Source organism: Prunus avium, chromosome 2 (genome assembly GCF_965620075.1).
Source record: "Prunus avium chromosome 2, drPruAviu1.hap1.1, whole genome shotgun sequence".
Lineage (NCBI taxonomy): Eukaryota > Viridiplantae > Streptophyta > Magnoliopsida > Rosales > Rosaceae > Prunus > Prunus avium.
Genome location: NC_142285.1, coordinates 31,578,810 through 31,594,946, shown reverse-complemented (window position 1 = coordinate 31,594,946; position 16,137 = coordinate 31,578,810). Strand labels below are relative to the sequence as shown.

Below are 16,137 nucleotides of genomic sequence, written 5' to 3'. Positions count from 1 at the left end.
TTCCTAATGCTTAATTTTAGGTTAGACAACAAATGATCAAATTAGGGAATTAGGAACACAAGGTTATGACCACACACCATGGCTTAATCATACTTTAGCTAGAATCAATCCATTAATCTAATTGAACTTGGGAACTTATCTACTTGAGTTAGTTATTTCTTTCTTCCTTGTTTTATTTATTTCCTTTCTTTTTCATTTCTGTTTTGTGTAGGAAAAATGAATTGGATCTTTCAATCACCAATCCTCGTGGGATCGACCTCGCACTTACATATGCTATACTACCAAACGGCTCGTGCACTTGCGAGTATCACAAGTTGAGGATGCAACTGAATCCATTTTGGTGCAGCTGTATCTACGCAACAGGATACAAGCCAGCTCTACACAGTCCCTTCAGAAGAACACTCCTCGTGATCTTGTCCTGAATCCAAAAACCAAAAGCATCACAAATAAATATGCAATTGTTATCTTTACATAACCTATGAACCGATAGCAAATGTTGAGACAGCTTAGGCACATGCAAAACTTGTTTTAATTGTAAAGAGCATTGTGGAACATCCAAAATGGAAGAGCCAATACTAGAAATGCTCAAACCTGAACCCCCTGCAGTGGTAATAGTATTAGACCCTGAGAAAGGAGTAGCCAAGCTGAGTTGAGCCAAATCACAGGTCATATGAGTCGTTGCTCCAGTATCAGCCACCCAAAATTGCTCATGAGGTGTAGAAGAAGGAAAGTTTGCATGCATGACACTAAGATTGGTGGAAGGAGGTTTGCCTTGATAAGAGAAGTTGCCTCTATGATAACATTGAATAGCAGAATGCCTAAATTTCCAACAAATCTGACATTGGACTGAAGAGGTAGGAGTAGAAGGTTGATTGTGTCGTTGATAACAATCAGCAACTACATGACCTTTCTTGCTACAGATTTGACAAGTAGGAATGTCAGTGCCAGGACCAAGAATGCCAGGACTAGAAGTGGGCTGAACTTGATAAGGTCGTGGACCAGATTGGTAATGACCACGACCTCTGCCACGACCCTTAAAATGAGAGCCTCGATTGCCAGAATAACCACCATTGTTGAACATTGCATTGGGACCATTGAAACCAGCATGATTACCATTAAAAACCCCATTGAAGCCAGAGGAAAATTGAGAAGATGGAGCAGACTTAGAGCTAGAAGGATACCCTTGAGGTTGAGAAGTAGAATTACCTTAATCAAGAACAAGAGCCTTGCCTTGAAATGTCTGATTTTGAGCCATCATTGCAGAGACAAATGGAGAAGCAGAATAAGTCTGCTCAAGAGTGGCTTCTTCAGCAAGCAATTGAGACCGAAAATCTTTAAGAGATAAAACATTGTCTCTGCCTCGAACCATACACCTAAATGTGTTGTAGTCAGAAGGAAGACCATTGAGAGCCAAGATCACAATATCATCATCTTCAAAATAAACCCTTACTGCAGAAAGATGGTCTCGAGCATCTTTGATCCTTTGCAGATATTGAGACACAGGTTCTGAACCCTTCTTGATAGTCTGAAGCTCACTTTTCATCTGAAAGATTCGTGCTTTGGTAACTGTAGAAAATCGATCCTTCAGTTGAACCCACATATCATGAGAACTGACACAGCCAATGACATAGGAAATCGCAGTAGAAGAGAGAGTGGCAATAAGCAACTGCATCAATGCTTGATCATGCATTTTCCAAACCTGATAGTCATCAGTTTCACCACCCTCAAGATCAGAGTTCGCATCAAATCAACTAGGACACTTCCTCGAGCCATCAACAAATCCCAAAATGCCATGACTCTCAAGAAGAATTTGCATCTGAAAGTGCCATGTGAGATAATTTGTATCATCAAGCTTGACTGTCACAGCAGTAGAAACCGTAGGAAGCAAAGAAGTAATAGGAGATTGAACAATTTGGAGTTGAGAAGTAGTCACCATTTGAAGAATGCAAGAAGTAAAAGAGGAGAATCGAAGATTGAGAAGGAATAAACTTGCAGATAATCGAAGAGTTGAAGAAGAATTTCAGTGAGACAATATATCAAACAGTTAACAAACAGATCGAAGAACACGAAAGAATTGGGTGGATGAGAAGATAACGAAGCCAGAAACAGAAACAGAAACCAGAGAGTGCGGAAGCAGAGAAGATCACAAGATCAAGAATCCATGGCAAATGATACCATATCAAGATAGCAGAATTACACAAAAGCAAATAGAGAAGTGAAGAGAAGCAGAGAGAATTTCTGATAAATAGAGAGAGAAGAAACTATTGTATTCTCATTAATCTTTTTCTAACACTATTATAGACATTTATATCAAGCTATAGTTAGAAGCTTGTTCACATTCTCTAACCTCTCTAACTTCTCTTTCTTACACTGATCAATGCTAACAGACTTTCTTAACTGTCTAACAAGACTAACAACATTTTAACCACTTGATTCTTTAATCTCCTGACATGTGGCAAGACTAGGACCTTTGATATCTTTACAACAATGAGTAAATACATGAGAAAACACACCAAGAATTTACGAGGTTCAGCAAAACCTGCGTATATCCCCGGACAGTATTGTCAGTTTTTCACTATGAGAATATTAACCGTACAAAATACATATTGAGTTAAATCAACATAACTCAATATAACACTCAAGAGTTTTATGCCCCAACCCGAGTCCCTTGTACACCCACTCACGGTATTTCCCAAAACTCACTGTCACTCCCCAAGAGATATATCCTCCCTTGAACCTTTGATGAACCCAGCTAACTCCCAGCTGAAACATCCTCCAGGAGTTCATGGGACTGCTTGCATCTCACAAGCAACCCACTCTCCCTCTCTGCCGTGCTCTCTCTTGAACACCATGCTTTCTCACCACGACTCTCTTGTATGTAAACAACACACTTGACACCCAAGTGAACCCAAGAGAAACCCCTCTTGATTTTGCTGGAGTTCGTGGGACTGCTTGCTTGCATCTCACAAGCAGCCCACTCCCACTTACATTGCCGTAAGCCTCAACTCTCAGTTTGGTTTGACCCACAAGCACACCGCTTGCATGCTCCACACCCAGCTCTTTGGTGCGACACAAGCACGCACCCGCTAAATGAATCAGCTGCTGTATATTAATAGGCAATTGCCTCAATGTGAAAAGCAAACTTTTCCCGTACTCTACACCAGTGCCTGCAGCCACAAGTGAAGACCAAAAAGTCTTCAATTTCAACCACTCATTTAATGCAACATGACGTCCTCCAGAAAAGCCAAACCAAAACCAGAACTTGCTACCCCATTTACTACATGGGTCCCACATGAGATTTTTACCATGGTCTTAAATATCGGAGGTATCGGAAGTATCGGAAGTCAAAAAACACGGAAATATCGCAGGAAATATCGCAGGAAATATCGGTATCGGAAAAAATTGAATAAAAACCACGGAAATTGTAAGAAAAACTTGGAAATTTTTATTGAAACTTTGTAGGATGTTTATTTAGTCAATTATCTATTAGTTTATCACAAAAAATTGGAAGGAAATGCATTGCATGATGGATTTAATTGATTTAAGTTGATTATATAGCGAGCTGGCAAACACCGTAAGTGTAGAAATATGTAGTAATTAATGAAAGAAGATTAAACACACCATAATCATTTATATATAATGAATTACTACAATATTTTACACTTTATACATTGCATGGTAAGATACATGAGTGACTTAGTACCACATAGAGTTCCTATGAGGTTCAAAATTTTCACTATCTTCATCATCTCTATGTGTAGAGTAAGTATATTTTAAAGAGTAGTCATCAAATGATAAATCCCCAAAATAGTTTTCCATGTAATTGTTAACATGCCACCCATATGGATCCGAGATTGGTTGATGTTGTCCATAAGCAAAATCATTTGAAGATTGAGTCTCGGATTCTTTCCATGTGTCACTTGATTCCATCCCAACAGGAATGGGATATGAAGGGTAGGGAAATGGTTGGTTATGAGTATAACCATAGTTACTACTTCCTACTCCAACAGAGTCCGAAGTTATAGATAACGAGTCATCTCCTTGACTTGACAATGTCCCCTCGCCTCTTTCTCTACGAGTATAGTTCTTCCCTATGGCACCAATTCCTGGTCCTGCCCGCCTACTGCCATGGTAGGGTAAGTAAAAGCAGGTGAGTGGTTGAATGGTAGGGTAAGTAATGTAAGTTGAAAAAACGTTGGTGAGTTTTATATTTTATCCATTTTGTAAACCAAGCCAGGAATCCAAAGCTAAGTTTTATATTTTATCCATTTTGTAAAAGCATGTGAGCATTCTGTCGGCTAGACATGCTTTGTTTATTAGCTCAATGAGCTACTTTTGTATTACTCTAGGAGACATGCTTTCCGTAGAGTACCCAAATCAGTTCAATGAGCTACTTCAGTTCTCTACATTTTTTGAGTTTCATATCGGGATATTATCGATAATATCTCGATATATTGACCAAATCATTCATAAAAGTGTTGAAAATATCTTTCCGATATTATCGGGATAATATCGGGATAATATCGATATATTGACGATAACTATATGGTTAGTTGTTAAAATATCGGACCCCCAAAAATCAGATATTATCGGGATAATATCGGGGATATTATCGGGATAATATCGGGGATATTATCGATATTTAAGACCATGATTTTTACCAATCGCAACAGCCTTTGCATTATTGCCTTGACTTTTGCTTGACTGAAACAAAGAAAGGGGCACGCATCTAGGAAAATTCTACGGTGCGCCCTGCGCATGGATGCGCCACTATTATAGACCATTGGATAAGCTATTGTGGGATGTGAGGTAATCTACACCGTTGATAGTAAGTGACCGGTAAAATGGGTTGCTCCAGGTAAAAGAAAACCAAAACAAAAACAATAGAAAATAAAGAAATCTGAAACAATAACAAAACGAAAGCAAGAATTCTCAGAGACTCCTGCGACTCCCCTCTCTCTTCTTCTTCTTGGCGCTGTCAGTCTTTGTTCCATTGTTGCTCTCTCTTCTTCAGTTGGGCTTCTTGGTTCGAACAACGGCAACTATTGGATATCAATTTGTCGATCTTGAAGTCACTCTCTCGCTCTCACTCCCTCTTGCTCTCACTCTCCGTCTCTATCTATTCGCTTCATCATTCTCTGTGCTCTGGAAATCGATCTGTCATCAGGTGAGTCTTTTCCTTCCTCTTTCTCTCTAGTTATGCTTCTATGGGTCAATTTAGGGTTCTTCAGTTTTGGAGATAACTTTTAATCAATTGATTTGGGGTTAGGGTTAGTGAGCTTATGATCAACCTCACTTTAAAATCCTCAAATTAGGATTGAGTACTTGAATGAAAGCAAGAGAACCCCATCTGAGTTTAGCAAGACAACCCCATTTCAGTGAAGAATGTATTAACTGTGTTGAGCAAGACAGCCCAGAGCTCATCAGACTCATTCCATTCGTAAATTTTTGCCTTGGTAAACAATGGATTGGCAGAAATTAAGTCCTAGATAGGAAAATCCCTCATTGGCATCAGAAAATCTCCTTCGTCAAGCTTCAAACCTGCACAAAAATCAGGAGCTCCATCCCCAACATAGATTAACTGTTTATGTTTCTTCCCATCTGTTGCAACAAAAGCTTGAATCTTTTCCATTATTAGACCCTGTAACAAAAGAAACCCCACAAACATACTAAACCAGTGTAATTAAATTTGTGATTTTGATTTTGGGGTACTTAAATATATGCAATTAGTTTAGTTTAATCACCTTGCACATGCTGGGAGGGCAAATGGTACATCCATGAGAAGATGAGTGGAAATCATGGTAGGGTAAGATTCTAAGCCTGCCCTGTTCATCAATAATGCATGGGTTGGTGTTGATTTCTGAGAAACAATCCATTAGCCCATGATGCTTCAATATTGTGTTGACAAATTCATTTGCAGCACTTAACACCCTCAGATCACACCTGCATGTGTTACAATTAGAATTTTTCATAACAATTATAGCATAATTTGTTATGTTTTGTCAATTCCTGGTATGTTTATAAGGAAAGGAAATTACCCAAAAGCATGGGCTGATTTGATTGCAGAGGCAAAGTTGAGTTGAGCTGCGCATAATAGTGTCATCTGACCCTTCCTCATTATTCTAATCATGGATTATTGTTGGAAAAGGTAGGTTGTGAGTATTTTCTTTTCCCCTTTTTTTGTGTTTTAAGCTCTTCTGAACTATATTTGACCGCACATTCAGCCACAATTCCTCATGCCACATCATAAGCGTGTATCTCTCTCCCTCACCATTGCAACCCCAAAGAGTTTGTTCCATTGGACCATTTGGCAGGTCAATTTTATGTCTTTCTCTTCCATCAAGATTACTTTCTTTAATTAGCCCTTAATATGAATTAGTATAATTGATTTTGTATTTAACAAGTTGTGGGTGCTGGTGTTGCAAAGCCTCTACTGGTGCTTGAACCCAAAGGACTACGAGGATAATTAACAACTTAGTAAGATTGCTTATGTAATGACAAAAAAGTAAGATTTCTTATGTATTTTTCAATTATGAAATATTTGGTTCACACCAAAAGAAGAAAAGAAAATTATTTCTTAATGTTTTGCTAAGGTTTTTTTAGCTTGCTGTTTGTATACATGGTTTTGAAAAGAAAAAAAGGTGTTGGCTCTCTGCTAATCTGATATTTTTGTTATCGAAAAAGAAAAATCTTTGTTATTGGGTGAGAATTTTGTAGGATTTGCTTCATATATGCCCAGAGAAATTAGATTTCACATATTCAATTACCTGCTTTCTGTCTGCCAATTGGATTTTGTAAATTCAATTGCATTTCAATTACCGCATGTTCATCAATGTTTGTTATTTACTTGTGACTAAGATATTAACACTTGCAATGAAAGTAAAAGTTAATTGACATGTTAATATTTATATATATTTTTAATAATATTTCCCTTAGGTTTTGTGTGATTAGAATGGTTAAAAGCACTAAATTTTATTGTTTTAACATATTTGTTTCTTTTCAAAAAAAAATAAAAAAAAAGGATTAACAATTACATAGTGCATGTTTGTCAATTGGCAACATAAGGCGGCTATGTTGTCGCAAAATAAAGGAAGTATGAGCTTGACGTAAGGCATGGGGCTGAATTGAAGACGAGAGTGACGAGGGAAAGTCCTAGTCTTTTTCTTTCTGTAGTGAATTGCAGTTCAATTTTCTTTTCTTTCTATTTCTATTGTTGTTATTCTTTAGCCATGTCAAGTTGGCAATCGACAAACAAAAACCACGTAATTGCATTTTCAATTTGCGAAAATAGACTGCTTGAGTGGCAATTGTACATGGCCTTGGAGATAATGGTTGAAGCTAGTCCCAACTTTTGGTTGCTTTCTTTGCACTTTTTGTTTGATATTCAAAGCCTATAAGATTGATGATCGTTATACAATCCAAAAAAGTAAAAAAAGAAAAAAGAAAAGAACAAATCTCTACCCCAAATTGGCATATTACTTTCTGTTATTCAAGTTAATTATGTTGTAGGTTTGTTCTTTTTTTGTTTACAATGATGACTTTGTAATTGTTTTCATATTAACACATTGCTTTATGTTTCCCATTCATTTTATTTATAGTTTTGTGATTGTTTTTCAAGTTGGGGTAAAGAATTAGGCCAAGTACAAGACTAATATATACTATTTTGGAGTCTATTTATTTGGCTACTTGAATTTGTAATATTTTCATTGTATCTGGAGATTGTATTTTTTTTATTATATACATAATGACTTGAGATTTTAGATTTATAATTATTGGTTATGTAAAGTGAATGTATTGAACAATACTTTCAATTACATGAATGAAGTTTATGTTGGCTTTGATGAGGATATAGTACCATTGAGAATAAGCTTTTAAAGTAAATTTGACTGTTATATCATAGTTTATGTGCCAATTGAAACAATCGTCACATTAGCATTGTGAATGGGCATTGTACCATAAAGTTGTATTTTGAGATTAGTGTATGCATAGAAAAATATAATTTTGACACTTCAAAAAAAAAAATCAAACAAAAGCTCTTGTTTGTTTCTAAACAAACCAAAGCATTAGTTTGTGTTCTATGAACTAACACTTTTGTTTCTTTGAGGTAAGGATGGACATTGGAGAAGTAAATGTGGTCCTTATTCTTGTAAACACAACGGTTTACAATATAAAAGACCCTTTTTACAATTACTTGGACGTCAAAGTTCCATAAACTTATAAAGTGCATTCATAAACTACAAATTTTTGGATAAGGTAAAGGTAGACTTTGGAGAAGGACCCCAATTTTACTAGAATAAGGACCAAGTCACCACCCCCTAACACAAAGGGAAAATGAGCTGTGGTGAAAACAAAATTTAAAGGAGGGGCGGTGCATTCCAAAGAAAAAGCAGTTGCAATTAAAGGGAAAGGCAAAGCATCACCACAAAAACGCAAGACCTCTTTGCTGGAACTAGAACCACGCCCTATTAGTAAGAGGCTAAGGCTAAGGAATAAAACATAAATTGTATTATGAGTATTTTGTCTTTGTGGTATACGTTCATAAGTGAGATTATATATTTTATGGTAGATTTGAACTTATGTAACTTGTTTGATGCTACAAACTTATTCTATAATGATGTCAAATATAATCGTCTATTGTTGTATGTGAATGGATTGAATGAGTTAATTTGAAAGGAAGTGACCATATAAGATGGAAAGGGCACTGATAGATTGGCTCACCTAGTAGGAAAAGGAAATAACTCAATTGACAAACAGTGAGTTGGAAATTGAACAAGCATAATGCATTTGACAAACAGTGTGTAGGTAATTGGAGAAGTATAATGCAATTGACAAACCGTATGTTTGAAATTGCAAACATGCATGCATGCCTATTTTCTTAATGTTTGGCTTCGTTTTCCACAGGATTTCACTTCCCATTCGAAATAGTTTTGTAACCCCAAATTTAATAATTTTTTTTTGGTGAAAAACATGCGATTTTTGCCCTGTGTTAATAGTTTGTAAACATCTATTTAATTTATAATTAAATAACACAATAAACGTATAAAGAGAAGGACGTCTAGTACAACTCATCCTTAATCTTGTAATATCGTAATTTACAAAGAGAAGGACGTCTAGTACAAGATTAAGGTAACTAGGGACATTAGGAAAGTAAATTGAGTCCTTATACATGTAAACACAAACGTTTACTATATTAAGGTCTTGTTTTACTCGGTTTTGGACAGTTATGTTCCATATGATTGTAAAATGCATCCTTAATCTTGTAATATCGTAATTTACAAAAATAAAGACATGTAGTACAATATTAGGGTAAATGGGAACATTCGGAAGGTAAATTGGGTCCTTAGTATTGTAAACATCTGTTTACAATATTAAGGTCTCGTATTACTCTATTTTGGATAGTTATGTTCCAGGAGATTGTAAAACTCATCCTTAATCTTGTAATATCGTAATTTACAAAGAGAATGACGTCTAGTACAATATTAACGTAACTAGGGACATTAGGAAAGTAAATTGAGTCCTTATACGTGTAAACACAAACGTTTACTATATTAAGGTCTTGTTTTACTTGGTTTTGGACAGTTATGTTCCATATGATTGTAAAATGCATCCTTAATCTTGTAATATCGTAATTTACAAAGATAAAGACATGTAGTACAATATTAGGGTCAAGGGGAACATTCGGAAGGTAAATTGGGTCCTTAGTATTGTAAACATGGATGTTTACAATATTAAGGTCTCGTATTACTCTATTTTGGATAGTTATGTTCCAGGAGATTGTAAAACTCATCTTTAATCTTGTAATATCGTAATTTACAAAGAGAAGGACGTCTAGTACAATATTAAGGTAACTAGGGACATTAGGAAAGTAAATTGAGTCCTTATACGTGTAAACACAAACGTTTACTATATTAAGGTCTTGTTTTACTTGGTTTTGGACAGTTATGTTCCATATGATTGTAAAATGCATCCTTAATCTTGTAATATCGTAATTTACAAAGATAAAGACATGTAGTACAATATTAGGGTCAAGGGGAACATTCGGAAGGTAAATTGGGTCCTTAGTATTGTAAACATGGATGTTTACAATATTAAGGTCTAGTATTACTCTATTTTGGATAGTTATGTTCCAGAAGATTGTAAAACTCATCCTTAATCTTGTAATATCATAATTTACAAAGAGAAGGACGTCTAGTACAATATTAAGGTAACTAGGGACATTAGGAAAGTAAATTGAGTCCTAATACGTGTAAACACAAACGTTTACTATATTAAGGTCTTGTTTTACTCGGTTTTGGACAGTTATGTTCCATATGATTGTAAAATGCATCGTTAATCTTGTAATATCGTAATTTACAAAGATAAAGACATGTAGTATAATATTAGGGTAAATGGAAACATTCGGAAGGTAAATTGGGTCCTTAGTATTGTAAACATGGATGTTTACAATATTAAGGTCTCGTATTACTCTATTTTGGATAGTTATGTTCCAAGAGATTGTAAAACCCATCCTTAATCTTGTAATATTGTAATTTACAAAGAGAAGGACATCTAGTACAATATTAAGGTAACTAGGGACATTAGGAAAGTAAATTAAGTCCTTATATGTGTAAACACAAACGTTTACTATATTAAGGTCTTGTTTTACTTGGTTTTGGACAGTTATGTTCCATATGATTGTAAAATACATCCTTAATCCTGTAATATCGTAATTTACAAAGATAAAGACATGTAGTACAATATTAGGGTAAATGGGAACATTCGGAAGGTAAATTGGGTCCTTATACTTGTAAACTCGGATGTTTACAATACTAAGGTCTTGTATTACTCTTTTATGGATAGTTATGTTCCTGAAGATTGTAAAACTCATCCGTAATCTTGTAATATCGTAATTTACAAGGATAAAGACATCTAGTACAATATTAAGGTAACTAGGGACCTTAGGAAAGTAAATTAGGTCATTATACTTGTAAACACAAATATTTACAATATTAAGGTCTCGTATTACTCTATTTTGGACATTTATGTTCCTTAAGATTGTAAAATCCATCCTTAACCATTGTTTACTAGAATAAGGACCCAATTTACATCCCTAATGTCCACTATTACCAATCCTTTGTAATATGGATCTATATTTTTGTAAATATATGATTTACAACATTATGAATTTGGTGAACCATAACGTTGTAATCCATGAACAAAACCTTGTAAATTGTTACCAAAAACTTATAATTTACGAGTTTAGGGATTCTTTTTACAATGTTTTGGTACTCTCGTATCCCAAAATTGTAAAATCAGCCCTTAATGTTGTAAACCCTCATTTTACTAGAATAAGGACCCAATTTATATCATCATGGTCCGGAGTTACCAATTCCTTGTAATGTGGATCCATATCCTTGTAAATGAGTATTTACAACATTATGGATTAGGTGAACCCTAATGTTGTAATCATGGTTCAAAAATTTGTAAACCGCTACCCAAATCTTGTAACTTATAAGTTTTAGGATCCTTTTACAATGTTATGGTATTCTCATATCCAAACTACTGTAAATCACTATCCAATCATATGCCAATTGCCAAACAGGAAGGGCATAATTGCATGACCCTTATGCAATTGCATTTTCAAAAAGTGGAAACTTGATAACTTGTATAACCGGTAACCAATGTTTAAAAAAATCTGGGAGCATCATAAAGGACAAATGGTGCATGGGTGCACCTGGTGCACTATAGAAGGTGCCCACGCATCTATATACTACTTGCATTTAATTGTTCTTAGTCGACGGGAAGATAATATCTTTATTTTCTTCACCTTATCATCTGTGAAGTATATGAACCCAAAAGCCTTAATTTTCACACTCATTTGAGAAACCAGAAAGTCGTGAATGCATTTTTTGAGATATTCCCAGGCCTGAGGGAAGCTTGTTTTCATCAATGGCTCTTGTTAGAGCTCAAGATGCCTCCTCTTCCGGGAATTTTCCTTGTCGTTACGAAGTGTTCTTGAGTTTTAGAGGTGAAGACACTCGCAAAACTTTTACCGACCACCTCTATACTGCCTTCGTCAACTCAGGGATTCAAACTTTCCGAGACGACGATGAACTTGAGAGAGGAGAAGATATCAAGCCAGGACTGCAGAAAGCAATCCAAGAGTCACGAAGTTCTGTCATTGTGTTTTCGAAAGACTACGCGTCATCCAAATGGTGCCTTGACGAGCTTGTGTTGATCCTTGAACGCAAGAGGATCTCAGGCCATGTAGTTTTACCAGTCTTCTATGACGTTGATCCATCTGAGGTGAGGAAGCAGACAGGAAGTTTAGCAAAAGCATTTGCTGGACACCAAAAAAATCGATCTTTGAACAAGACAAGGTAAATGTATGGAAGGCAGCACTTACAGAAGCTGCTGATCTAGCAGGCATGGTCTTACAAAACGAAGCTGATGGGTAAATTCCATTACCACTCTTGATTAACTATAGGATCTATTTCTAGTTATAATGTCATCGTTAATATTATTGAAATCATGGCATATGGCAGGTTGATTTTATTTATTTCCACTTTCATTGCAAATTTTCTAGGCACGAGTCAAAGTTTATCAACAAAATTGTTAAAGTGATTGAAGGCAAGCTAAGACGCAACTCCTTAAGTGTTACTCCTTACCTGATTGGAATGGATCATCGAGTAAAAGAAATTAATTTATGGTTACAGGACGGATCATCGGATGTTGGAACTTGGAATATTGGTGGTTTATGGGATTGGTGGAATAGGGAAGACCACCATTGCACAAGTTGTTTATAATTCATACTTTAAAAGATTTAAAGGAAGCAGTTACCTTGAAAACATCAGAGAAATTTCTGAAGGGCGCAACGGCTTGGTTCAAATGCAAATACAACTTCTCTCTAATATTTTGAATGGGAGAGAAGTGACAGTACGAAGTGTCAGTGAGGGAATACTTAAGATTAAAGATGTCATAAGTTGTAAGAAGGTTCTTGTTCTCAACGATGTAGATCATTTGAGCCAATTTGATGCAATACTTAGAATGCGAGATTGTTTTTATCATGGGAGTAAAATCATTATAACAATTAGATGTGCAGGGTTGTTCAAGGCTAATGAGGTTGTTAAGGTGCATAACGTTGAAACTTTTAATCATGATGAATCATTGGAGCTCTTTAGTTGGCATGCTTTTGGACAGGACCATCCCAATGAAGGTTACACGAAACTTTCGAAAAAGGTTGTAAGTATTAGGGAATCTCCTATATCAAAGGAGATCAGTTCATCAACAACTCAATCTGCTCCATCAACAACACAATCGGCTCCTCCGTATGAAAGTCAAGTGTGATATATATGCTAAGCTGTCTTTCCTATTCTATTTGATTAGGATTGATTCAGTCACTCAAGTCTGATTGTATTTACCTTATTAGGATTGTATTCAAACTGTATATAATCATAGACCTGTACCTGTAAACATTATTATTTGAAATATACCAATTGATCTCAGCCCTTATATGGTATCACAGCCCAAAAACTCCAACGAGCAAATTTTTTTTCCTGATTCCTCTCTTCTCTGTCTTCATCCATGGCCACTGACGCCTCTGCAACCATCCCTGTACCAGAGATCAACTCCTCCACTCCCACCTTGATCACAATCAACGCTACAGCCCAACTACCCGTAAAACTCACACCCACCAATTACCCATCATGGCGTGCTCAATTCAACGCCCTCCTTTACGGCTACGACCTCATGGGTTATGTGGACGGTTCTAGTCTCTGCCCATCAACCACTCAAACTGTGCTTCGCACCTTTTGGATTCGGCAAGATCAACTCCTCCTCCATGCGATTCTTGCTTCCGTCTCACCACAGGTCATCTCCCTTATCGCCTCTGCCAAGACATCCAAGGAGGCTTGGGACAAGCTTCTCCATCTCTTTGCTAGCAAAGCTCGTGCCCGCGTTCTTGGTCTCAAAGAACGCCTCACTCTCCTGCGCCGTGAGAACAAGCCTGTCTCTGAGTATCTGCAAGAAGTCCGTGTTATTGCAGATGAGCTTGCCATCATTGATGTTCCCCTCTCCGATGACGATCTCCTCCTCTACATTCTTAATGGTGTTGGATCTGACTTCAAGGAAATTGCTGCGGTGGTTCCTTCCCGCGACACCTCAATTTCTTTTGAAAACCTCCATGACAAGCTGGTTGAACATGAAGCCGCTCTCAAGCGTGATGATACCGCTGTTGCTGCCCCAGTGATCACTGCCAATGTCACTCAGACATCTCGCTCCCACACCTCAAACCGTGGCTATCGCTCTAACAACTCCAACTCCAACCGTGGGTCCTTTGCCTCTCGCAATCCTTCTCGTGGTTCCTATGGGCCCACCCAACCAGCTTTCACTGACAATAGTCGTCGCCCTACCCACATGAACAACACAGGTTATCGTGGTTTCTGTCAATGGTGTGGCACTCAAGGTCATAGTGCCAAACGCTGCCCCCAACTCCAATCTGGCCCTCACAGTCAGCCAGTGGCCAATCCTACCACCCATGGTAGGCCCACCTCTTCTCCAACATGGTTGCTTGATTCTGGTGCCTCTCACCATGTTACCTCCAACGTCAACACTCTCTCTGGTGCCTCTACATATGATGGTCCTGATGAAATAATTATTGGTAATGGTTCAGGTTTGGGTATCACTCATGTCGGTTCAACCACTTTACCCTCCTCATCCTCTCAATCTTTCACCTTATCCAATGTTCTCTGTGTTCCTTCTATGCAAAAAGACATTATTTCTATTTCTAAATTTAATAAACAAAATAATACATCTATTGAACTTTTTCCTGATTTCTTTCATGTCAAGGATCTGAGCACGGGGGCGGTTCTTCTTCGAGGCCCGAATAAGGATGATGTGTACGAGTGGTCTCCCAAATCCTTTTGTCAACCGCAAGCTCTAGTGGGTGTGGTGGTCTCTCCCAACCTCTGGCATCGTCGTCTTGGTCACCCCAGTCACAAAAATCTCCAACAAGTCCTTCGTTTATCTTCCATTAATGTGTCTTCCAAATTGTCCGAGTCTGTTTGTCATTCGTGTCTATGTAATAAAAGCCATCGGCTCCCGTTTGGTACTTCGTCTCTCACTAGTCATGGTCCATTAGACCTCCTTTACAGTGATGTTTGGGGCCCTGCTCCATACTCTTCTATTGATGGTTTTTCCTACTATGTTATATTTGTTGACCATTTCACAAAATACATATGGCTCTACCCTCTCAAAAAGAAATCTGATGTGTTTTCCACTTTTGTCACCTTCAAAGCACTTGTCGAAAATTACTTCAAAAGAAAAATCACTAGATTATACACTGATGGTGGGGGAGAATTCATTAAACTCCAACATTTTCTCTCATCCAATGGCATCACCCATCTTCTTACACCACCTCACACTCCGCAACACAATGGGGTCGCCGAACGGCGACACCGTCATATTGTTGAAACCGGTCTCACCCTTCTTCATCAAGCTTCTTTACCTCTCACCTATTGGTCTTATGCCTTTAAAACAGCTGCCTATCTTATCAACCGCATGCCCACTCCGCTTCTCCACAATCTCTCCCCATTCACTCAACTATTTGATGAACAGCCCAATTACTCCCGTCTTCGTACCTTTGGGTGCTTGTGTTTTCCTTGGTTACGTCCTTACAATTCAAATAAATTACTTCCTCGTTCCCGCCCATGTCTCTTCCTTGGTTACTCACCTAATCAAAGTGCCTTTCAGTGTCTTGATCTTTCCTCCAACAAAATTTTTATCTCTCGGCATGTTCAATTTGATGAGTCCACTTTTCCTCTTGCCAACCTCCCTTCCTCCATTCCCCATGTCACTGTTGATAACTCTCACACTTGGGTCTCCTCTCTTCCTCCAGTTACTTATGTTCCTATACACTCACCCACCATGCCTGTTGCACCGGTTGTTTCTTCTTCGATGCCACCACATGTCACATCAGCCTCATCATCAGCATCTGCCCCCGTCTCGGAGCCGTCACCATCAGTAGTCCTGGCCCCCATTGCTGCTGCTGCTGCTCCTCTCTTACCATCCCCCAACCCCCAAGCCTCAGCCCCTACCTCACATTCTCCAGCCCAAATTGACCCAGCCCAGCCACCTCCCTACCTCAGCCCAATTCGTACA

The 16,137-nt window shown here is 37.7% G+C and overlaps 1 protein-coding gene across 1 annotated transcript; it reads left to right on the top strand.

Moving 5' to 3' along the window:
* Positions 1–11,928: 11,928 nt before the first annotated feature.
* On the top strand, positions 11,929–13,326 carry LOC110749010 (disease resistance protein RPV1-like). The gene is made up of 2 exons (XM_021949006.2): positions 11,929–12,359; positions 12,696–13,326. Exons 1-2 carry the CDS (start codon positions 11,929–11,931, stop codon positions 13,324–13,326), a joined length of 1,062 nt encoding a protein of 353 aa, XP_021804698.2.
* The last annotated feature ends 2,811 nt before the right edge of the window (positions 13,327–16,137 follow it).